Raw genomic sequence first — 23,036 nt, 5'->3', positions numbered from 1 at the left:
CCACAAATGAAAAAGCTAGCTATATAAATATGAATGACGTCATATTGGGAAAAATGCCATAAATAAGACAGAAGTCAAAAACTGAGAAGATGGGGCGCCTGGGTGGCTCAGCGGGTTAAAGCCTCTGCCTTCAGCTCAGGTCATGATCTCAGGGTCCTGGGGTCGAGCCATGCATCGGGCTCTCTGCTCGGCAGGGAGCCTGCTTCCTCCTCTCTCTCTGCCTGCCTCTGCCTGCTTGTGATCTCTGTCTGTCAAATAAATAAAATCTTTAAAAAAAAAAAAACTGAGAAGATATATTTGTGATACTTGTGACCAGCAAATGTCCTTGATTTACAAAGACCTGGCATAATGTTTTAACAAATATTCACAAGGATAGTTCACAGAAAAGGAACATAAACACAAGGATTACTCAGTTTTACTCTTAAAGAAATGCAGTTCAAAACCATGAGGTGCCCCTTTTCACCTAAGACTAAGTATAGGTAAATCGTAAAATGCTGTTATTTGCTGAGATTCAGGAAATAGGTATTTGCATACATTATTAATAAAGTAAATTGGTACAGTGCTTCTGAAGGCAACTTGATAAGAACTGGCAAATGTTATTAGATGGATGTATGTACCCTGATGTTGCAATCCCATGTAGGAATCTACCTTACAGATGGACTGTAAGTATGTGAATATGTTCAGTTATACGCTCCAGCTATTTTATGGTAGCACAAAGCAACGTAAATGTTCATTATTAGAGTACTGGTTACGTAATAATGGCACATCTGTATTGTGAATGAAAAAGTATGTGCTGAAATGGGAAACTCCAAAATATTGGGTGAAAAAAAAATCAAGATGCATACTAAGTATGTGTATCATCTTGTTTGTGTAAAAAATGTTGGTGTGATACGCCTTTGGGGAGAAGAGTCAGGAGAGTGGAGAACTTCACTTTTTGTTCTATACTTTTCTATACTGTTTGAATCCTTACTATGCATATTTTAATTTCATATTTTTTAAATGTCTCTTAGAACTGGATTATCCTCTAAAGGTGTGTTCTTTGTCCCCCCAAACCATCTTAAAAGGAGTTCAGAGTTATTTAGATATGTGAGTATATGTGCATAGTATATATTCTTATATATACAATGAAAATTTCTGGAAGAGTGTGTAAGTTAAGAGTGGCCATCTCAAAAAAAAACCCCAATAAATTAAAAATAAAAACAAAAACAGAAGCTAGTAGTCATCTCTGGGGAGAGAAACTGGGGAGTTGAAAGCTGTTTTGGTGACCACCTAACCTGGTCTGCCTGGGACTGATAGTTATCGGGATGTGGGACTTTCACTTTTAACTGGGACAGCCTTGGGAAGACAGGGTCACCTGGGTCACCCTACTTTTTTCTTTTTTCTTCTTAAGATTTTATTTATCTGAGAAAGAGTGAACACAAGTGCTTGGGGCGGGTGTGGCAGAGAGCAGAAGGAGAAGCATACTCCCTGTGGAGCAGGGAGTGCTGTGTGGGACTCAATCCCAGAACCCTGGGATCATGACCTGAGCCGAAGGCAGTGGCTTAATCCACTGAGCCACCCAGGTGCTCAACCCTATTTTTGATTTTTACCTTATGCCTTTACTCTTCTGTTTGTTTTGCTTGTCATGAATATGTATTATTATTTAGGTAACTAATAAACTGATTTCTCACTAAAGAAAAGTATAAACTATATAGATATGGTCTATGTGTATATGCTGAAAACATATTTTTTTTTCCTGAATGTGTGGATATATATACTGTTGACTCCTTGGTCTTGGTGGTTTATCCACTAGAGAACAGCCAACTATCACACCATCCCCAACACTCACCCCATCCAGGAACCCTCTCATTCTCAGCACCCAGTAATTCTGCTACAAATTAAGGATTGGGGTTAGTGAATTTACAACTAATTTTTGGCAAGCTAGTGTCTTGGTATACAAAGCTACTTTTAAGTACTGAAATACTAGTAATTATATTAGTAGAATACCATCGTTTCAGTATATTCAGAAATCTGAATCCTCTTGCATTCAGTTTATGTAAAAAGACAAACCCTGTAGTCCACAAGTCTTGCTAGATAGTGCCCACCCCCTCCCCATGTTAAGTACAGTCAGCCACACACTTCCTTGAGACAGAGTTTTATGTTGGTTTAGAGACTTTTTGCTCAGGTGTAGTAGAAACCTGGCAGCATTAAAATGGTCTAGGTAACAGCATCAGATTCTGTTTGTATATGATGAAGAAAAAAGAAAGACAAAACAAATGCTTTCATTTAGACCAAACTCACTATTAATTTTTAAAAGTTATAATCCTTACCATCAAAGAAGACCTCAAAGTTAGGACAAGAAGGATTATTTAAATTTAAGGGAGACAGAAAGATTCCTTTCTTAAATAAAGTACCTTTTTGTGATTAATTAAAATACTTTTATCTGTTTTTAATATGTGGCTAACAGTTTTATAAACATATCTCTGTTTTGTAACATGTTTGTAAATTCTTTGTGTTGGAAATGGATTTGATATTTAGTATGAGATTAATATTCTGCACTCTTTAGAATACCAGTTTTTATATTATATTTTGCATCATGCAAAATAAAAGCCCAAATACCAGTATTGTCTTTTTTCTGGTATTGCAATCACTTTTTTGTGACCTTGATTGAGCAAGTCACTTAATCTTTCTGGGTCTGTTACATCACAAATACAACAAGGGTAATCAGCTCAGCTGGACTCTAATTGAGAGACGTTTAAAGTACACAGGAGCATGTCTGATGGGTAGGACGTGCTCCATATGGGCTAAGTCGGTGTTTATTATAAATTATAAGACCTAGCTCCATTTAAAGCTGCTTTCATATGGAAACTTGGGACATCCCTCTCTGTCTTGGAGTAGTGAGAAGTCCAAAGTTAGAGGCTCTCAGGTCCTTGGAGACACCATCAGCCAGATCCTGGCCTGTCTCCTGCAGGCTCTGGACTTGGCAGCTAGCTGGTAGGGCTACACGTACGCTGGGTCCTAACACACGTTTTACATGATGTATTTCAGGAATTTCTCCACCCTGCAGTATGGTTGAAAAGATAAGCTGGTAGTTCTTTATCTGCTTAGAATATTGCTTTTTTAGTTCGGGGGCAATTTTATTACAGTACTGTCCAATGCAGGAGGCAATAGCCACACGTCCCTATTAGCATCTGAAATGGGAAAGTGTAACTGAGAAACTAAATGTTTTATTTTTAAGTAATCTGAATTTAAATATAATTTTGGATGAGTGGGTCTTGTGTGGCCCCTTGGGACATAGCCCTGGCCTCCCCAGAGGTGAGTGTCCTCCAACCCCTGTCTGCTGCCCATGACACAGGCCCTCCCTCCTGTGCTGGGCTGTAGCCACACCTGGGGCAAGATCTCCTGGGCCAGTTCCAGTGCCCGATGGTAGGCGGCATTGCCCTCCTCATTCTGGGAAACAGCGTGGTTCACCAGCCCCAGGGCTTGGGCCTGTGCACCACTCAGTCTTCGGCCTGTGAAGATGAGCTCCTTTGCCAGGGCCACTCCCAGGCATCGAGGCAGCCTCTGAGTCCCTCCTGCCGGGATGGAGCAGGGTTAGTAAATCCACATGGGAAGTGGGAGCCCAGAGAAGCCCAGTTTGGGAGTCAACCAGGAGTTCTCAGAGGAGCAGATTCTGAGTTAGGATGGAAGGGCAGAGCCCAGAGCACAATGCAAAAAAGGAAAGCATGGAAGTAACCTAAAGAGAGTGGGGATTAAGTAAGAGAAGGATGGGTGCAGTAGGTAGTTACCTGCTCCAGGGAGGAGCCCTCGGGTGGTCTCGATCAGTCCCATGACAGCTGAGGAAGCTGCTTAAACAGAACAGAGTGAAGCACGCACGCTCTCCTGCAGCGCCAGTCCCCAGAGGGAAGAGACACCTGCCTCTAAGCTCTGCTCACCCCACCAGCCAACCGCTTCCCTCATGAGGTGGCCACAGCAGACCTCTCCAGACTCTGCCTTGGGAAGAGCCCTAGCGTAGAAGTCAGGAGGCTCAGACCCTCATCCTGCTTCTCCCAGGGGTGGAGGTGCCCATCCAGGCAAGTCTCACCCTGAGCCTCATTCACTGATATAAATAAATAAAATAAAATAAAATAAAATAAAATAAAATAAATACAGTTCCCCCTCTTCTGCCTTCATCAGAGAGCTGCTAAGGATCAAACGAGGTAATGGTTCTTGTAACAGGAAGAGATTTTTGGAAGGTGCCCAGTGCCGATTTGTGGGTTAATGGATTCTCTGTTTCATTGGACCCTTGCTTCTGGCCTGGGCTAGAGCATCAGTGACTCCTGCTCCCACCACAGTTACTCGCCTTGGCTTTTCATCAGGCTGAAATTTCCCTGTGTTCAAGCCACATCTCCTGAATTCCCTCACAGGCCATCTGAACCATAGAGTGTGGCCGCAGGGAATGGCCACTACTGCCTCTACAGGGTTTTATATTCTCCTTGCTATCTACCAAACCCTGCAAGGTAGTTGCCCTAAACATGGGCACATGAGAAGCAAGGTGGAGCATGACCTGACTTGGTATCCTGATGCCTTCTCTTTGATATGCATCATGTAGGTACAGGCTACCTCTGTACCTGGAGGTACATATTTCTAAATGTTCTACCTGGAGTGGCAGGAGAAAGCAGTGAGGGGAAGAGAAGATAGTGGCACCACCTAGCGCTTGGACTTTTTCTAACTGTCTCCTAGAAGTGTACACCTGACCATCAAGTCGGTCAGGTTAAAGGTGATCAATTATCTACATCCCCTCCCTCCAGTCTGCAAAGGCCAACCGCTCTGAATGGGTAATGCAAACCTTGGCTGATGCCAGGGAACCAGAGAGCAGTGTTCCTGCCCAGACATGTTTGAGTAGCCAGGCAGTAGTGACCAGCTGCCCCTGTGACTGTCTCTGTGCAAAACATGACACAGAATTGGGTTGCATAGAACTAGAAAGTTGAACAATTCGTCTTTGTCCCCAGTCTCCCTTCTTGTTCTTCTGTCCTCTAGCCAGTTGCTCTGCGGTTGGCAAAAGCATTCTAGAGATGAGGGGGTCTGGTTCTGAGAGGTGACAGGCACTATAGCAGTCAGGGCTGGGCCAGGAGGGGAACCAGCTTACACCCAAACTCTGATCTCCCACGTAGCCTTTAGTTTTGCTGCTGTTTGGAAAGCCCAGAGTAGTGGCTAACTTTGCAGCATCCCCAGACATACTCTGTTTTACTTACACATCCCTTCTCACCCTATCCCACCTCTCCTCCCGCCCAGTACCTGCCACTCGGAGGTCACAGGCCAGGGCAAGTTCCAGGCCTCCACCCAAGGCAAACCCGTCCATAGCTGCAATCGTGGGCGCAGGGAAGGCTGCTGTGGAGATGAAGAAGGGCTCAGCCTGTGAGGCCCTAGAAGGACCGGGACAGGGACTCAAGGCTGGGGAGGGCCTGTGGCCTCATTGGTCCCAGGTTTGGAACCTTACCTGGTACCTCAGCCAGGTTACCTTAGAAGTAGGTTTTCTTACTGGGGAAAACTGGGGAATCAGCTGTGGTACTGGAGTGGGGAGATGGGCTAGATGATCCCCACTCAGGCCCTCTTTCCCGTTGGCTTCCCTGGGTCCACCAGCCTTTCTGTTCTGTGTCAAGCCCCGTGCTCGGTTCTAGGAACATAGACTTGAATAGACACAGGGAAGGCAGATCTATGAACAGGCAATGATGACCCAGGGTGATCAGTGCGCTGACAAAGCTTAGAGAATGGGTCAGGGAAGGCTGCCCGGTGGTCTTAAAGGGTAAGTAAAAAGTTCAGGTGGCCCAGGAGAGAAATTCTGGGCAAAAGGAACAGTAATTGTCAAAGCCTGAAAGCATGGTTGGTGAAATTTGACTCCTATGGAATATCTGGACTTGAACCCCGAAGGTAGGGGTCAGGGATCAGAACCAGCAGGACACAAAAGCTGAGAGCCAGAGCTCCCTCTGGGAGAAATGCCCTCTGAACTTCCTTTTTACCCTCCTCCTTGTAGAATTCCTTGTGCTTGTCCCACCTGGGAGAGTCTTTTGTCTTTCCACAGAGCTTACAAAAGAAACTGTCCTTTCTTTACAGGAGAGGATGGCAGGAGGGGTAGGGCTGGAATCAGCAGGGTCCCTGAACGGCCTCCTCCAACCCACTCCAAGACCCTCACCAATCTCATTCATCAGGCCTCGGAGCCGCTGGACAAAGATCCCCACTTCTGCCTCACTCATCTGCTCCCGCTCCTTCAGGTCTGCACCTGCGGATGGTGAGGGGTTGGGGACAGCCTTTGTTACTGAATCCCAGGCTGTTGAAGGATCCAGCAAAGGAGACTTGAGGACAAGCAGCCAGAGAAGAAGGCGAAACATCAGGAAAGCACGGTCAAGGAAGCCAGGGAGGCAAAGGTGGGGGAGGTGGGGGTTGTATGTCTAAAAAGGACAGGTGCAACAACAACAACAAGAACCTTGGACATCAGAATGAAAAATTTTTGTGCCTCAAAGGACGCTATCAAGAGAGTGAAAAGAGGGGGCGCCTGGGTGGCTCTCTCTCTGCCTGACTCTCTGCCTACTTGTGATCTCTGCCTGTCAAATAAATAAATAAAATCTTTAAAAAAAAATAAAAAAATAAAGTCTTAAAAAAAAAAAAAAAGGCAAAGACTCAGAGACTTGCCTCCCGGTACCCATAGCAGCATTATTCACAATAGTCAAAAGGTATAAACAACCCAGTGCTCATCAAGATAGATAAACAAGGGGCACCTGCGTGGCTCAGTCATTTAAGTGTCTGCCTTCAGCTCAAGTCAGGATCCCAGGATCAAGTCCCACCTCAGGCTCCTGGCTCAGCAGGGAGTCTGCTTCTCCTTCTCCCTCTGCCTTCCGCTCTGCCCTGCTTGTGCTCTCCCTCTCTCTGACAAATAAATAAATAAAAATCTTTAAAAAAGCCAAACACCAAAAACACCAGAATGTAGTATATATACAATGGAATATGATTCAGCCATAAACAGGAATGAAATTCTGCCATGCTACACCATGGATGAACCTTGAGGACATCATGCTAAGTTAAAGAACCCAGACACAAGGACCAAATGAATGATTCTGCTTGTATGAGGTAACTAGGATAGGCAAATTGATAGAGGGAGAGAGTACAACAGAGATTATCAGGGCCTGGTAGGGGAAGGAGGAATGGGGAGGAACTGCTTAATGGGTACAGAATTTGGGATGATGAAAAATTTCTTGAACTGGACAGTGGCGATAGTTGCACGGCACTATACTCAGTGTTACTTAATTTTATACTTAAAAATGGTTAAAATGTAAACTCTGTAATGTGTATATTTACCACAATTTTAAATGTATAATATAGTATTTAAAATATATTATTTCTTTCCAGTTTTATTGAGAAATAGTTGACATTGATTACTTTTTAACATGAGAGGACAGTGTGGTCCAAGGAGACTGAGCAGTCAGGTAAGATGAGAACTGAGAAGCGAGGGCAGGATACAGTGGCATGGAGGTGGGCAAGGACCTTGGTCAGAGGCCAGATGGCAGGGGCATGGAGGTAGGAATAGGGGGTGAATATATTCTCTTCAAGCCTGAGACTAAGAAGTCAGAGCTGAGAGCCCTTGCAAGTCTTTGATTAGTTCCAACCCCCCATGACAGATGGAGAAACTGAGGTGCAGGGAGGGGTAGAGATGATCTCAGGATTCCAGAGCAAAGTCAGGAACAGACCGAGATCTCCTACAGTGCCCCACAGCCTCTTCCCACCTCCCCACTGACCACTGTTGTCCCTTCCCCAGTCACCCCAGAGTGGGTTCTTAGCTCAGCCCAGCATATCTCTCACTTGCTTCTTGTGGGATGGGATGTTTCTAGTCTTTGAGACAGAAGTTCATGGTGCTTGTCCTCTCGTGAGAACCAAACCGTCAAGGGGCAGTGGAGAGCTATGGTGACAGGGACTGAGATCTTGTGGATGGGCAAAGGGGCACAGAGTCCTATCTTGGCCACAGACCTTGTGAATGTCACTGGACTCGGTTTCTTCATTTCCTCAGTGAAGGGTCAGAACAGAGCATGGTGTAGCAGAAAGAACAAGGATTTGGGGATCAGAGGGGCCAAGTTAAAACTCTGTTTTACCTCTTACTAGCTGTGTAACACTAGGCAAGGAATTTTACCTCTTGAGTTTTTGAGTTCACACCTGAAAAATGGGAATAATAAGTACTATGCTAGAGCTGACCTAAGCCCTCGACCCCCTATAGGCTGGGGGTATCCTGATGAGCCCAGGGGGAGGGGTTACGGGCAGGGGAGGAAACCCACCTGCACAGAACACACCCTTCACTCCACTTCTGAAGAGCAGAACACGCACTTGCTGGTCCTCCCGCAGCTGGGCCAGGGCTTCCAGCAGCTGCAGAGGAGACCTTGTCAGATACCCCCCAGCCCAGCCCCAGCCCAACACCCCTGCCCCACCCTGGTGTCTGCCCTTTCTCACCTGGCTGACCAAGATGTTCCCCAGAGCATTGCGGGCACTTGGTCTGTTCATCAGAATCTCAGTGATTCCTGCAAGTAACAGGGCAGCCTTGGGTGAGCCAGTAGGCCTGCTCACTCCTCGGCTGGGGTCTGGAGGCGGCAGCCCGGGTTCTGGGCAACCTCTACTTTTCATGAGCACTGGGACTTGGGGCAAGTCACACACACCCACGCTTCCACAGAAGTGGAAGAGCTTGTAAACCCATGGCTCAGTCTTTCTCCTGTACCCTTCGTTAGCAAATGATCTGTCAACCCAAAAGGCTGTCCTGCTGCTCCCTCTTCCTCACCTATGCAATTTACTCAGTCTCCTTGAACAATTCAACCTCTTAAACATATCTCAGACCTTTCAGCTGATACCCGCCCCTGCAGCCAGTAACCTGATATGGGCTCTCTCCTCTACTACATGAGTTGCCCAACTGGTCCTCTTGTCTTCAGTCTTGCTCCTCCTCCCGACTCCACATTCATTCCCTCATTTGGGTCCAAATCCTCTTTCTAACCCAAATCCAACCACGTCCCTCCCTTTCCCTTCTCACCAAAATTAAGTCAAATTCCTTAATACCACCCAAAAGATGTCCCCCTTTTCCCAATCTGGCCGTTGCTTCCTACTCTAGCCTCAACTCACCCCCACAATCTGGGCCAGTTGTAGAGAAGAGAGACCGGCTCTGGGCAAGGGCTCAAATACTCTTATCCCTTCTTGGCTGTTTTCCCTCTCGTGTTTACCAATCCTTTAGCCTTCAAAGTCCTCTCATTATTTCATTCCAGGGTTCTTAGCCTTGTCTGTGGAGCAAGCCCTATTTATTAAGATGGCTTCTCAATGCAAGTTGATCTGTAACACGGGGAAGGAACAATGAAAGTTTCAGGGCTCTCAAGGGACAGAGTTTCCAGCCAGGAATTAGAGAACTGTGGTTCAGGACAGAAAATCATAACATTTCAGATTAGGTGGCCTCCTTAGCCTCCTTGGAAACCTTTGAAAAGTTCTTTGAGCCCAGCAGGCCTCTGGCAGTCCCACAGAACTCAGATGCGCCCAAGGTCTTCTCCAGCTCTAGTGCTCCAGGAGAGAAAATGCTGCAACTTTAAGGAAGAGAAACTCTAGTAGATAAAGAAAAACCACACTGGAGTGTAGCGGTCCAAGGTCTTTGTGGCAGACAGAGCCTAGACTGGGCCCAATCTTCATAGCCTCAAAAATCTCCTTCCCTGGAGTGTGAGCAGGGCCTGTGAATTGCTTCTAACAATCAGAATGCAGCTAAGTTCATAAAATGTCACTTCCAAGACTGGGGTCCAATTATATGGCACCAGTGATGAGGTGTTAGTTCCATCATTAAGCTACAATGCAGACATAAGACTCTGTCTTGCTAGGGCACACTAGCCAAACTAGCGGGCCTATAGAGAGGGTCATGTGGCAAGCAACTAGAGGCAGCCCCTAGGAGCTGAGAATGGCCCCCAAGCCAAGAGGAAGAAAACAGGGCTTCAGTCCTTCAACCATAGGAGGTGAATTTTATCAACAGAAGCAGCTTGGAAGTAGATCTCTCCTCAGTCAAGCCTACATGAGACCACAGCCCTGGCCAACTCCTGGGATTGCAGCTCAGTAAAACCCTGAAGCAGAGAACCCTGCCCAATTGTGCTTGGACTTCTGACCTCCAGAAGCTGTGAGACAATAAATGTGTGTTATTTTAAGCAGTAAAGCTTGAGGTAATTTATTACGCAATAGAAAACTAACACAGCCATGACATTTTGAGATTGATAGAAACTTTCCTCACTCTTCTTCACTTTCCTGTTCTGTCTCCTTTCTTACTGGCTGAATGTCTCCCATATTTCATCTCTATCCCTTCTCTCCATCTTTATCTCCTTCTTCAGAAGACAAATACGGTGCTTGGCTCAAGTCACAGCTTAGCCATTGACCTTGGGCAAGTTGGTTTACTCTTCTGGCCTTCAATTTCCGGATCCATAAATAGAAATTATAAAAAGGTTGGGGCGCCTGGGTGGCTCAGTGGGTTAAAGCCTCTGCCTTCGGCTCAGGTCATGATCCCAGTGTCCTGGGAGCGAGCCCCGCATCGGGCTCTCTGCTCAGCAGGGAGCCTGCTTCCTCCTCTCTCTCTGTCTGCCTCTCTGCCTACTTGTGATCTCTGTCTCTGTCGAATAAATAAATAAAATCTTTAAAAAAAAAAAAAGAAATTATAAAAAGGTTGTTATGAGGATTTAAGGAGATAATGCTTGAGCCACCTGGCTAGCTCAGTTGCTAGAGCATGTGACTCTTACTTAATCTTGGGGTTGTAAGTTCAAACCCTATGCTGGGTGTACAGAGTATTTAAAAATAAAATCTAAAAAAAAAGGAAAAAAAAAAGATGATGCCCTTAAGTGCTTAGCCAGAGTTTATGGGTACAGTGAACAGGAAAAAGGCATAGATGCTAGCGAAAATTCCAGGATTCAAGAGAAGGAAAGAACTTCAAGGTGGGTGCTATGAGGAGCCAGACAGGGTGTCTTTGGCTTTCCTTCAGTTTGTACTCCTACATGTCAAATCCTGGAGAAATAAGAGAGAACTCAGCCATGGTCCTGAAGCTTTTCGTTGAGCTCTGATTCCAAGAACATTGCCCTTGTGGGACCTCTGCAGTGCAGTAGGTTTGTATCACACCGTCTCTGATCTTACCAAACCCACATGCCACTGGTTAATAATTTCCTTAGCAGCTGACCTTAGCTCACTTCTATTTGGATGGCCTCCATCTCAGGTCAGGTAATATAGGTGGGAGTGGTAGGGACCAAGGGCAGGCTGCTTTGGGTCACTTTGGCATGAAGATTATTTGAGTTAAAAAACAGTCAAACTCAGCAAATTCAGGAAAAGCTCTTTACCTCCCCCTCCCCAACAACTGCCCAAAAAGAATTTAGATACAGGATCTGATCCAGGAAGAGAGTTATCACCATACATAACTACATTTTACTATGAACTACGTATGGTAGACTGGGAGGAACCTAGCAAGACCTGGTTTGTTATTGTTGTTATTGTTGTTTAAGATTTATTTACTTGAGGGGCACCTGGGTGGCTCAGTTGGTTAAACCGACTGCCTTTGGCTCAAGTCATAGTCCCGGGGTCCTGGGATGGAGCCCAAAGTCTGGCTCCCTGCTCAGTGGGGAGTCTGCTTCTCCCTCTTTCTCTGCTCCTTCCCCCAACTTATGCTCACTCTCTTGCTCTCTCAAATAAATAAATAAAATCTTTTCAAAAAAAGGTTTATTTATTTGAGAGAGAGGACAACTCAAGAGAGCAAGTAGAGGGTAAGGGGCAAAGGGAGAAAGAGAAAGTCTTAAGCATACTCCTTGCTGAGTGCTGAGCCTGAGCTGAAACCAAGACTCAGAAGTTTAACCCCTTAACCTACTGTGCCACCCAGGCACCTTATGGCCTGTTTGATCAAAGTCCTCTATGTCCCATTGTTTCTGGGTGGCCCAGCAAACATTTGTTTAGCAAACACTTACTCCTTTTCATCTTTTTTGTGAATTGTATTCCTTCCCTCTGAAGTCCCAGACCCCTACCCTCTTCTCCTTAGTTCAGAGTGACTTATGTATCTCATTTTGCCTGTTTTTGGAATTTCCATGTATGAATTCCCTGTACACACAGAATTAAATTTGATTTTCTCCTGTTAATCCATTTCATGTCAATCTGATTCTTAGTCCAGCTAGAAAGACCTTGAAGAGGACAGAAAATTCTTGCTCCCCGGAAGAGTCAATAGAAAGCACTGTAAAGGGTGCCAGGTGGTTCAATCAGCTAAGCATCTGACTTCTGCTCAGGTCTCAGGGTCCTGGGATGGAGCCCCATGATGGGCTTCCTGCTCAGTGGGGAGTCTGCTTCTCCCTCTCCCTCTGCCCCTACCCCCTGCTTGTGTGCGAGCATGTGCGCTCTCTCTCTCGCAAATAAATAAAATCATTTTTTAAAGAACTTTTTTAAATAAATATTTTATTTATTTATTTGACAGACAGAGATCACAAGCAGGCAGAGTCAGGCAGGGGGGGTGGGGAAAGCAGGCTCCCCGCTGAGCAGAGAGCCTGATGTGGGGCTCAATCCCAGGACCCTGGGATCATGACCTGGGCCAAAGGCAGAGGCTTAACCCACTGAGCCATCCAGGCTACCCAAATAAAATCATTTAAAAAAGGAAAAAGAAAACACCACAAGGTATTAGGGACCAAGTGGTTTTACAACCCCCTACTATACAGAAGGGGAAACTGAGGCCCAGAGAAGAAGTGAATGTGCCTTTTGTTAACAGGCGGATCCAGCTGGCAATCCTTACTTCCAAAGAGCTAACAGCCTATGAGAGAGCCCAGTCCAGATACATGGAAAGTAAAGGGATAATGGGAGGGGGAGGAGTATTTGCAGAAGGACTTGTATCGGCAGAGAGGAAAGAGAATTCAAGGGGACAAAACAGAGGTGGGACGATGTAAGATGAACCCCCGACTAGAAGAGAGAAGATGGGAAGGTGAGGTTGTGGTGCTGAACCCTGCGCACCCAGCTAAGGAGTTGAGTCAAGCCATAAGAAGAGCCAAGGGAAAAAAAAAAAGAAGAAGAGCCAAGAGTGGTTAAAAAGCTAATCCCATTTTCTTTTCTTTTTTTTAAAAGATTTTACTTATTTATTTGACAGAGAGAGACACAGTCAGAGAGGGAACACAAGCAGGGGGAGTGGGAAAGGGAGAAGCAGGCTTCCCACTGAGCAGGGAGCCCGATGTGGGACTGGACCTCAGGACACTGGGACCACGACCTGAGCCGAAGGCAGATGCTTGAGGACTGAGCCACCCAGGCACCCCAACTAATCCCATTTTCAAGGGCAACAGGTAAAGAGGTAAAGAATGCTGTGGTGCCATCAGCTTCCATGGGAGCAGAAGCCCTGCCTTCTAACGCAAACATCAAATGACTCTAAATAATCACTTTGGGCTGGAGGGGAATGGATTCTCCTCTGTGAGCCTCCCCCTCCTCCTGCCTCCTCCACCTTTTCTCAGTGGTTCCCTTCTCAGGGACTTTCTCCTGCCTTCTAGGTGCCCTCTAGTAAGGGCAGAGGTTTAATCTGCCGATCCTTGGCGAGTGTTTTGGGGATAAAACATTCTGTCATTTGCAAGTGAACCTTAATTTGACAAGTGATTGTTTTGTAAAGTTGAGGCACAAGTCCTTGTTTTAGGTCACTGATTATCAAAGAGGAAGTGATCTGGGGAGCCTGGGTGGCTCAGTGGGTTAAAAAAGCCTCTGCCTTCAGCTCAGGTCATGATCTCAGGGTCCTGGGATGGAGCCCCACATCGGGCTCTCTGCTCAGCAGGGAGCCTGCTTCTCCCTCTCCCTCTGCTCCTCTGGCTGCTTGTGCTCTCTGGTGCTCTCTTTGTCAAATAAATAAATAGAATCTTAAAAACAACAACAACAACAACTTAGAATCAGCTTGCATTCCCACCAACAGTGTAGGAGGGTTCCCTGCACAGTTTGCTGCTCATCATGACCCCCTGGAGCCATACCATAAGCCCCTGGATGGACCCTTGGATAGATTCTAACTGCCATACAGACCACTGCCCCCATTTCAGCAGGAAGCAGCCAGAGCGGTCATCGTCCCAATCCGTAAGGGCACTTAGGGTTACTGTTCCAGGCGGAGGAATGAGGAAGGGACAGGAGAGCTATGTAGGGAGAGATAGGGAGCTAAGTGATCCTGCTCTCAGAAATCCCCAAAAGGTGGAGGTGTGGGGAAACCAGAAATAAGGGGACAAAACGGACCACCCTGCCCTAGGCATGGGGGTGGGTGTCTTTATGGTAACAACCTGTGACCAACAAAGAATGACCAGCCCCTAAAAAAGGAGTAAGCCAAGAGGACTGGTTAAGTTAAGAGGACTTAAGTTCCCTGGTTAGCTTTCTATAAAAGACCAACCCTAATGGCCCTGGTTGACAACCCTGGTGGGGACCCCTCTCATTCTTGAGAGGTTCTTCTGTATCTTCACTTAATAAACTTCTCTCCATTGTTAAACAAACAAAACAAAACAAAACAAAATAAAAACCTTCGAATCAGGCAGGGAAAAAAAGGAAGGAATAAACACAAGATGTATACAGTACAACACCATCTTTGTACATTAGAACTATGTAAATTAAAACACAAACCAAGTTACAACAAATTTAGGGAGAGGGCTTGGGATTGGGGAGAAAGTAAAGCCAAAAAATTGGCTTTGCCCTGATGGTAACTGAGGCCCGTGAGTAACCCCACTGAACGCACTTTGGTCTCCTCTCACCCCTGCAAAAACAACACAACAGGTGCAATTGAAAATGTTCTCTGCCAGTTGATGAGGGAGAAGGCAGGCTGAGGGCAAAGCACAAGCTGCTCCGTGACACCCGCCCCTGCCCCACCCCCCCAGGTAGAAAAAGTGCGACATGCCTCAGGCACACCTGGCTGCCCCAGAACAAAGGAAAGGGGAAAAACAAATGGTTAACTGATGGAGATCACCATCCTGCAGGACTCCAGTCTTGATCCATTTGCAACTGCCTTAATGATTCATAAGAAAAGAGCAAACTCCAGAAACCTATAAACTCAACTTCCTGGAGTCCTAACATTACCCACCTGACCAGAGGATAGAAAATCTTACATAATCAGTCCCTCCTCACGATGAGGGAACAGAGGCTGGCTGAGGACAAAGCAAAAGCTGACACCCAGCAACCTTCTCCCACCCCCACTCCTGGGAGGGACATATGTGACATTCTTTAGGAATCTCCCAGCTATCTTAATAGCTTGCTAAAAAGGGCAGAACGACCTTGGCAATGGCTAGGCCTCTGGTATCTGGTATCTTGTTGGTCCTCTTTAGCATATGAAAGTTCTATTGAAACCTCCCTTTTCCTTACTTGCCCCACTCCCATCGTATATAACTGCCCACCCCTCACAACCCTGGGGCAGCAGCTCTTCCTGCCCACAGGTGCTGTCCCCATGCCTTAATAAACCACCATTTTGCACCAAAGCTGTCTCAAGAATTCTTTCTTGGTCACTGGCTCCGGACCTCACTCCACCAAACCTCACCTATATTCTAGAATTTCATCATTTGGTGCCCAAACGTGGGGGTGTGAGTCTTTACATCTGGACTGAGCTTCAGTGCAAAATTAGTGAGTATTTTCTCTCCTCTTCCTTTAGTCTCATTTCAGGGGCTTTTCAAGGAGTGTGGCCTCACTAGAACACTTGCATGTCGATTGCTCAGGCTGGAATCCTCTAACCTGTGGCTATTTTACAGGGAGGAGAATGTCTGCATTTGGCTGGAAGTCAGTACCCTGGCCAGAATGGTAGTAAGACTCAGAAACTTGGGGCGCCTGGGTGGCTCAGTGGTTTAAAGCCTCTGCCTTCGGCCCAGGTCATGATCCCAGGATCCTGGGATCGAGCCCCGCATGGGGTTCTCTCCTCAGCAGGGAGCCTGCTTCCCTTCCTCTCTCTCTGCCTGCCTCTCTGCCTACTTGTGAACTCTGTCAAATAAATAAATAAAACCTTTAAAAAAAAAAAAGACTCAGAAACTTGATGCCCTCTCTCTGTTCTGTTCTTATACAAAATTGTCTTGTCTTGGGCACGGGACAGCCACCTAAGTCACCAGGACGACTGCCAATCTTAAGAATCCCATGTGAGGGGTGCCTGGGTGGCTCAGTTGGTTGAGCGACTGCCTTCGGCTCAGGTCATGATCCTGGACTTCCAGGATCGAGTCCCACATCGGGCTCCCAGCTCCTTGGGGAGTCTGCTTCTCCCTCTCTCATGTTCTCTCTCACTCATTCTCTCTCAAATAAATAAATAAAATCTTAAAAAAAAAAAAAAAGAATCCCGTGTGAGGTTTCCTCCTGATTGATCTAATGTGATCCCCTCCACATCCCTGGCCTAGCCATTTCTGGCCACAGGACCTCCACTGGGAGCTGGCTAAAACCAGTATCCAATTGAATTAAAACACAACCAGGGACCGTTTCCTAGAGAAGTTGGCTGTAAGGACCACATGTGTTGGAATGTCACATAGACCATGATGGATTTCAGTCTTTACTGTTTCTTTTCAGTGTCTTCTATAAACTAATTAAAGCTACGAAATTGGGTAATTCCCCCTTGACAGACTTTTCTAGTAGTACTTTTTTTTTTTAAAGATTTTTTATTTTTATTTATTTGACAGACAGAGATCACAAGTAGGCAGAGAGAGAGCAGGTAGCAGGCTCCCCACTGAGCAGAGAGCCCGACGCAGATCGTGAGATCATGACCTGAGCCAAAGGCAGAGGCTTTAACCCACTGAGCCACCCAGGCGCCCCACTTTTCTAGTATTTCCATGGGTTAAAATGGTAAAACAGTATGCAATCTTCAGGACAGACGATGGCATGGCATGGCACAGTATTTTGGTCCATTCACCAGGCACCCATTGGCAGCCTAGGATGCGGGGGGGGGGGGGTAAGGGTAGGGGCGCCGGCACCCCTCCAGGGCCTTTTACATGCAGGAATGCCTTCCTGGGGAAGGCAGGATCATGATCAATAGTGATGTCTTCTTGAGGGACGCCTCTGGTAGCTTTTGACACAAGGAACCTCTGACATATCCTATGTGGGATGCCACCCAGGAGTCAAGAGGGATTTGGTAATGGACCTTTGTTACTTTACTGGGAGCATGGCCTCAGTAGGCTTCTTCAGTTCCCAAGGAATCTACCTTGGGGTGCCTTTTAACCCACTGGAAATAATTTGGATTGCAAAACTTAGGAAAGGACTGAGCTCCTGTAACACTGCATGGCCTCAGTGGGATCTATCAGTTAGATCTCCTCTGCAGGGAACAGGGCAAATGGACCTAGGGTACCTTCATTGCTCATAGCTAGGCCTTCATTGATCTACACCAGGACCCCAACCTAAAGGCCTTTTGCAGAATGTGTTTGCCCAAATGAGTCAGCTAGTAAACTCCCTCCTGACATGCTGGATGATAGTTACGTAAATGAGCCTTCTCCTGGTAAATCCAGGTTGTTGGAGGATACACAGGCCATCCCGAGCAAAGGGGGCTCTGACTTTATCTCTGTTCCTCCTAACAGATGTGGGGGCTTCTCCCTCACTCATTTCCCGTGTTAATGGCTTTAACTGGAGCCAACTGGGGTTAGTCTAACTCAAGGTGGAGACTTTAAGGAATATTCCCAAGCAGCTGCCAAAACTCCCTTTGTTTCAGGGAAATTCCCTCTCTTCTCTGGCCCGACGTGGATTGCTTAACCTCTCCCCCCTTGTTGGTGGGAAAACACAGCGTCTGCTTCTCTGTTGGGGCTGAAGAGCTCTAAAACCAGGAATCCTTTCTCTGCCTCTTGGCAGCACTTTGTTTCTTCTGTCTCCCCCTTCTCCCATTTCCGCACCATCGTGGGTGCGGCCTGCAAGACTGGCCTCCAGACCATGCACCAAGGCTCCTTCTCTCTTCACTATTAAGGAGCAAGAAGAGCACCCCCTGGACCTAACACCCCCCACTTCAGATTTCCCCACCTGTGTCTCAGGTAAATACTGAAAATGGGGTGGGCCCAGGTGGAACACAAATCAGTATTTAAATTAAGTTACGTTTGTTGGTTTAATTAAGATAGACCTGTCTTTGAAGTTACAGCAGTAAATGTGAAACTTTTATTCTGTCAAGGTTTACTAAAGGTCAAATAACGTCGGGTTACCTCTGCTGGGTTGTTAGCAAAAAGATGACTAACTGATGATTCATTGTCTCAGAGTTTTCATGGGTAATTTTTAATGTAGCTTTCAAAGTCTTTGGTAACCTGAAAGTTAAAGTGTTGCTTGGATGACAAATGGAATTAAATTCGTTGGACATCTAGGTCTTTCAAATAGGATAAAATGCTAAGTCAAGTAAATGCTTTTAACTTACTGCAAAGAAACTAAGAATATTTAAATCTGTTGGTAAACATGTTTTGTGCTTAACTGGTTTATAAATTTGCCATCTGAAGAATTCTGTTGTAACAGTTAACAAGTGGTTAATACTTAACTGACTAGAGACTAAGATGTTTCTAAGAGTACAAAATTCTAACTGTAACTAAGACTAACGGAAATACGGGAAACAACTCTGTATGTGGAAAAGTAGATACTTAAGAAAAATATGGAATGGGAATGCATTTTGTTAAAGATAAAAGGTAATTTTGTTCTAAATGAGATGGTTTGAAAAGAAGTGGCTTGGGACATGGGGCGCCTGGGTGGCTCAGTGGGTTAAGCATCTGCCTTCGGCTCAGGTCATGGTCTCAAGGTCCTGGGATCGAGCCCCGCATCAGGCTCTCTGCTCGGTGGGGAGCCTGCTTCCTCCTCTCTCTCTGCCTTCCTCTGCCTACTTGTGTCCTCTCTCTGTCAAATAAATAAAATCTTTTTTTAAAAAAAAGGTGGCTTGGGACAGAATTTAAATGTAAAAGAAAGTTAGTAAAAGGTCTGTGAAGGGAGATCTTCAGAAAAAGTTTTAGGTGTGGTCAGGACAGACAAAGATTGAAATGAATGGGTTTTAAAGGTACATTGGTATAAGATTAAAATTGTCTCCATTCAAAAAGACAGTTTTCTTAAATTAATCTGCTGTTAGGAAGAAAATGTAAACAGTTGTTTCCTCTTTGCCTGTCCAGAAAAACCATTTTCCACATTTTGCCTGTATCAGGTCTTTAACATCCCTAATTATATTTAGGCAAGTGCTTTAAAACTTTATAAGATTTTAGCAGATGTTGACGAGATTTAATCTCAAAGACACTGTCCTCCCGGATGCGGAGATGACTCTGTTCACAGACGGGAGTAGCTACATGGTCGATGGAAAGAGGTATGCGGGGGCTGCGGTGGTTTCTCCTGAGCAGGAACTCTGGACGGCAGCCCTGCCACATGGAACCTCGGTGCAAAAAGCGGAGCAGACTGCACTCACCAGGGCACTGCAGATGGCCAAGGTTACTGCAGGCATTACAGTCTGTCTTAAAAAGAGGCCACGAAGGGGTCCAAACTGCCCACACTGAGACGGAGACAGAGGTGGAGCCACATCCTTACCAACCCGGACACTTGGTATGGATATGCCGCCACTAAGTGGGAAACTTGGAGCCTCGCTGGAAGGGACCGTTTACTGTTATCCTGACCACCCCCACGGCAATAAAAGTAGAAGGCATCAGGGCCTGGATTCACGAGTGTCACGTCAAACGAGCTGAAGACAAGGATGCCCCCCAGAGAAGGATGCTGCTGCCGATGGACCCCGCCGATCGTGGACTAAAGCTAAGACTCAAAAAACAATGAGTTCATTGAGTTCATTGTTGCTCCTATTGTTAAATATTACTTTTTGGCCCTTGCATTATAAACGCCCTAATGTCATTTGTACAAAAGAGGACATAGAACTGGCTGTCAAGGATTCGACTAATCTCCAAAGAAAAGGGGGGAATGTAGGGGCCTACTTAGCCAGAGCGACTCCATCTCGGTTAAACAGCCATTTTGTTGTTTATGCAGTAAAACTTAAACTGACTCTGCCCCCCCACCCAGGGGAACTTACTTAAAAGCAAGTCTTGGAAACCAGTAAAATATGGTCAGCCAGTCCCTGATAACAGAGCCCAAATACAAGGACGGGTCAGGTCAGGTGGAGATAACAGAGCCCAGAATGCAAGGACGGGTCAGGCCAGGTGGAGACATCCAATCAGTAAAGCACACATACTATCTCCCTAACCACCAAAGAATGTAAACCCCGCCTTTTGGGTGCCAAACTAGGGCGCCAATTCTGACCAGAGTGATAGGCTAGTTCAAACAGCTTCTATAGGGTAAATTGTAATTCCATTGGCCACCCATGTGTGACCTAGCATGACTATGCAACTTTCTCTGTGTATTACAATCTCATTGGCCAGGTTCAACCACATGGCCTTTGCTCTATAAAAGCTAGTCTGTGAGGCTGGGGGTCGTCGCTCTCTCCGTAAGAGACGGCCCTGACCACTCGGTTTGATTCTCGATACTGGCATGAAATAAAGCTTTGCTTGACCTTCGCTTTGTATCAGTCTCGCTCCTTTGATAACGGACCCCATCAAAACTTGTCAAATTTTAAACCTAGTTACCCGAACCTGAACCTGACCCTTGTACTTCTCTATAGAGCAAAACTGTTCAGAGGTTATTGATCTTACTTTATTTAGTTGGCCATATTTAAGATGCCCCTATTAAAAGTACGAATGATAGATGGTTTACCGATGACAACAGTTTTCATAAAAGGAATAAGAAAAGCTGGGAATGCTGTAGTGCTCACTAGCACTTTGCAATTGCCAAAGCCTTAAAAACTAATATTAATACTGACTCCAAAGGTGCTTTCCTAGTCCTACATGTCCATGGAGCAATTTGGAAGAAAAGGAGTTTATTATCAAGCCATAACTCCACAGTCCAATACAGGCCTAAAATTATTAACTCTTCTTAAGGCTGTACACCTACCTAAGGAGATAGCTGTAATTCACTTCAAAGGACGTCAAAGGATATGACCTTAGGAACCAATGAAAGTAATATAGGGTTTACAACCAGGCCACTGATTTGGGCAAAAAGGCCACGGAGGTGAGAAAAACTTTGTGAAGGAAAATTGTCCCTAGGTTTGTACTCCCTTGGTCCCTACAAAGTAACAATGGACTGCCTTTTATTACACATTAAAAAGATGGCCCTCCAAAACTGAATAGCCCTTTTTACCTTGACTGTAGTTATAGAAACCCAAAATTGGAGGATTTGTCTCCTAACGGAACCCAGTGGTTATATGTCCACTGTTCTCTGGGTTTTGCTTGGAGTCATGGATGCATTATTAAAACCATTACCAACCTGGCCAACCTTCCAAACTTAAGACAGTGGTGAACTTGTTCTGTCTCATTGATATGACCAACTAACATCCACTTTTGTTCCCCCTTTGGAACTGGAGGACGTTCGGCACATGGAAGCTCTTACAAAGTACATGGTCAGTCCTAAATGCCCCTCAAAGTAGCATTTCTCTATTAAAATGCTATGGTGATACAAATGTGTAAAGCAGCTTTACAAAACAGAATGGCATTGAATGTTTTAACTGCTACACAAGGTAGAAGTTGTGCTATTGATGGGGTCCGTGATCAAAGGAGCGAGACTGATACAAAGTGAAGGTCAAGCAAAGCTTTATTTCGCGCCGGCACTGAGAATCAAACCGACCGGTCAGCGCCATCTCTTACAGGGAGAGCGATGACCCCCAGCTTCACAGACTAGCTTTTGTACAGCAAAGGCCATGTGGTTGAGCCTGGCCAATGAGATTGTCTCCACCTGGCCTGACTCGTCCTTGCATTCTGGGCTCTGTTACCTGACCTGACCCATCCTTGTATTTGGGCTCTGTTATCAGGGGCTGGTGGACCATATTTTACTGGTTTCCCTGACTTGCTTCTAAGTAAGTTCCTCTGGGGGTGGGGTGGGGGTGAGCGGGCAGGGTCAGTTTAAGTTTTACTGCAGAAACAACACTGATTAACAGAAATGGAATCGCTCTGGCTAAGTAGGCCCTTACATTATCACAAAAACAAAATACTATGGTTATGTTCCAGACTATCACAAAATATTTCTTGGGTTCTGACATACTCAAGTTAGCACTTTAAACAGTCCCTCTCTCCTTTAATGATTGATTAAACTGCTGGACTGGAAAAGGGTTTTTTGTCAACTAGTAAAAAACTTAATTTGAGCTTCATTTTCTTTTTGCTACACTAATCATGTTTTGCTGTTTCTTCCATGTCTCCTCACCTGGCGTCGACCCCTTCACTGCCATAACTTCCACAGATGATCCTTTCCACTTGGGAAGATCACCTGAGCAGTCTCCCCTGGATTCAGCTGCCTCAGTCTTTCCAACTCCCCTACACAGTCCCCAACTGACCAGTGTCGACTGAGTAGGTAGGGACAACTCTACGGCCCCTGTTCAGCGGGAAGATGTTACAGAAGCTAAGACCTTCCACCTTCAACCTTAAAGAGTTAAGGGTCAAAACTGTTCAGGGGGGAATGATGAAGGAACAGAAGGCTGGCTGAGGACAAAGCAAAAGCTGACACCCAGCAACCTTCTCCCACCCCCACTCCTGGGAGGGACATATGTGACATTCTTTAGGAATCTCCCAACTATCTTAATGGCTTGCTAAAAAAAGGGCAGAACGACCTTGGCAATGGCTAGGCCTCTGGTATCTGGTATCTTGTTGGTCCTCTTTAGCATATGAAAGTTCTATTGAAACCTCCCTTTTCCTTACTTCCCCCACCCCCATGGTATATAACCTGCCACCCCTCACAACCCTGGGGCAGCAGCTCTTCCTGCCCACAGGTCCTGTCCCCATGCCTTAATAAACCACCATTTTGCACCAAAGCTGTCTCAAGAATTCTTTCTTGGTCCTTGGCTCCAGACCTCACTCCAGCAAACCTCAGGTATATTCTAGAACTTAATCACTCAAAACCCCAGGGCGCTCTTTCTGCCCTGAGGTCCTGTCCCTGTGCTTTAACAAAACAACTTTTTGCACCCAGTTCCTACCAAGAATTCTTTCCTGGCCATAGATAGTCTCCAAACCACGTCACCAGGGACCAGCGGGAACTTTCTGACTCAAAAAGGCACAAACGTCAGCCAGCGTGGGCTGGGAGAAAAT

At 45.9% G+C, this 23,036-nt stretch overlaps 1 protein-coding gene across 4 annotated transcripts in view; it reads right to left on the bottom strand.

Annotated features, from left to right (window-relative positions):
* Positions 1–23,036, bottom strand: part of ECHDC2 (enoyl-CoA hydratase domain containing 2) — a 28,774-nt gene that overhangs the window by 4,642 nt on the left and 1,096 nt on the right. The window contains exons 2-7 of one of the 4 annotated variants that reach the window (XM_080803075.1): positions 8,452–8,519; positions 8,280–8,367; positions 6,152–6,238; positions 5,257–5,346; positions 3,768–3,824; positions 3,367–3,554 (exon numbers count right to left, since the gene is read on the bottom strand). In XM_080803075.1, the coding sequence (XP_080659201.1) occupies positions 3,367–3,554; positions 3,768–3,824; positions 5,257–5,346; positions 6,152–6,238; positions 8,280–8,367; positions 8,452–8,519 (578 nt within the window). Of the gene's footprint in view, positions 1–3,366; positions 3,555–3,767; positions 3,828–5,256; positions 5,350–6,151; positions 6,239–8,279; positions 8,368–8,451; positions 8,520–23,036 lie in introns of all 4 variants that reach the window. The other 3 variants (XM_080803072.1, XM_080803073.1, XM_080803074.1) reach the window with 3 other exon arrangements.

Source organism: Martes martes (assembly GCF_963455335.1).
Source record: "Martes martes genome assembly, chromosome: 4".
NCBI lineage: Eukaryota > Metazoa > Chordata > Mammalia > Carnivora > Mustelidae > Martes > Martes martes.
Note: the sequence above shows the minus strand (reverse complement) of the source record. Positions and strands in the feature narration are given on the sequence as shown.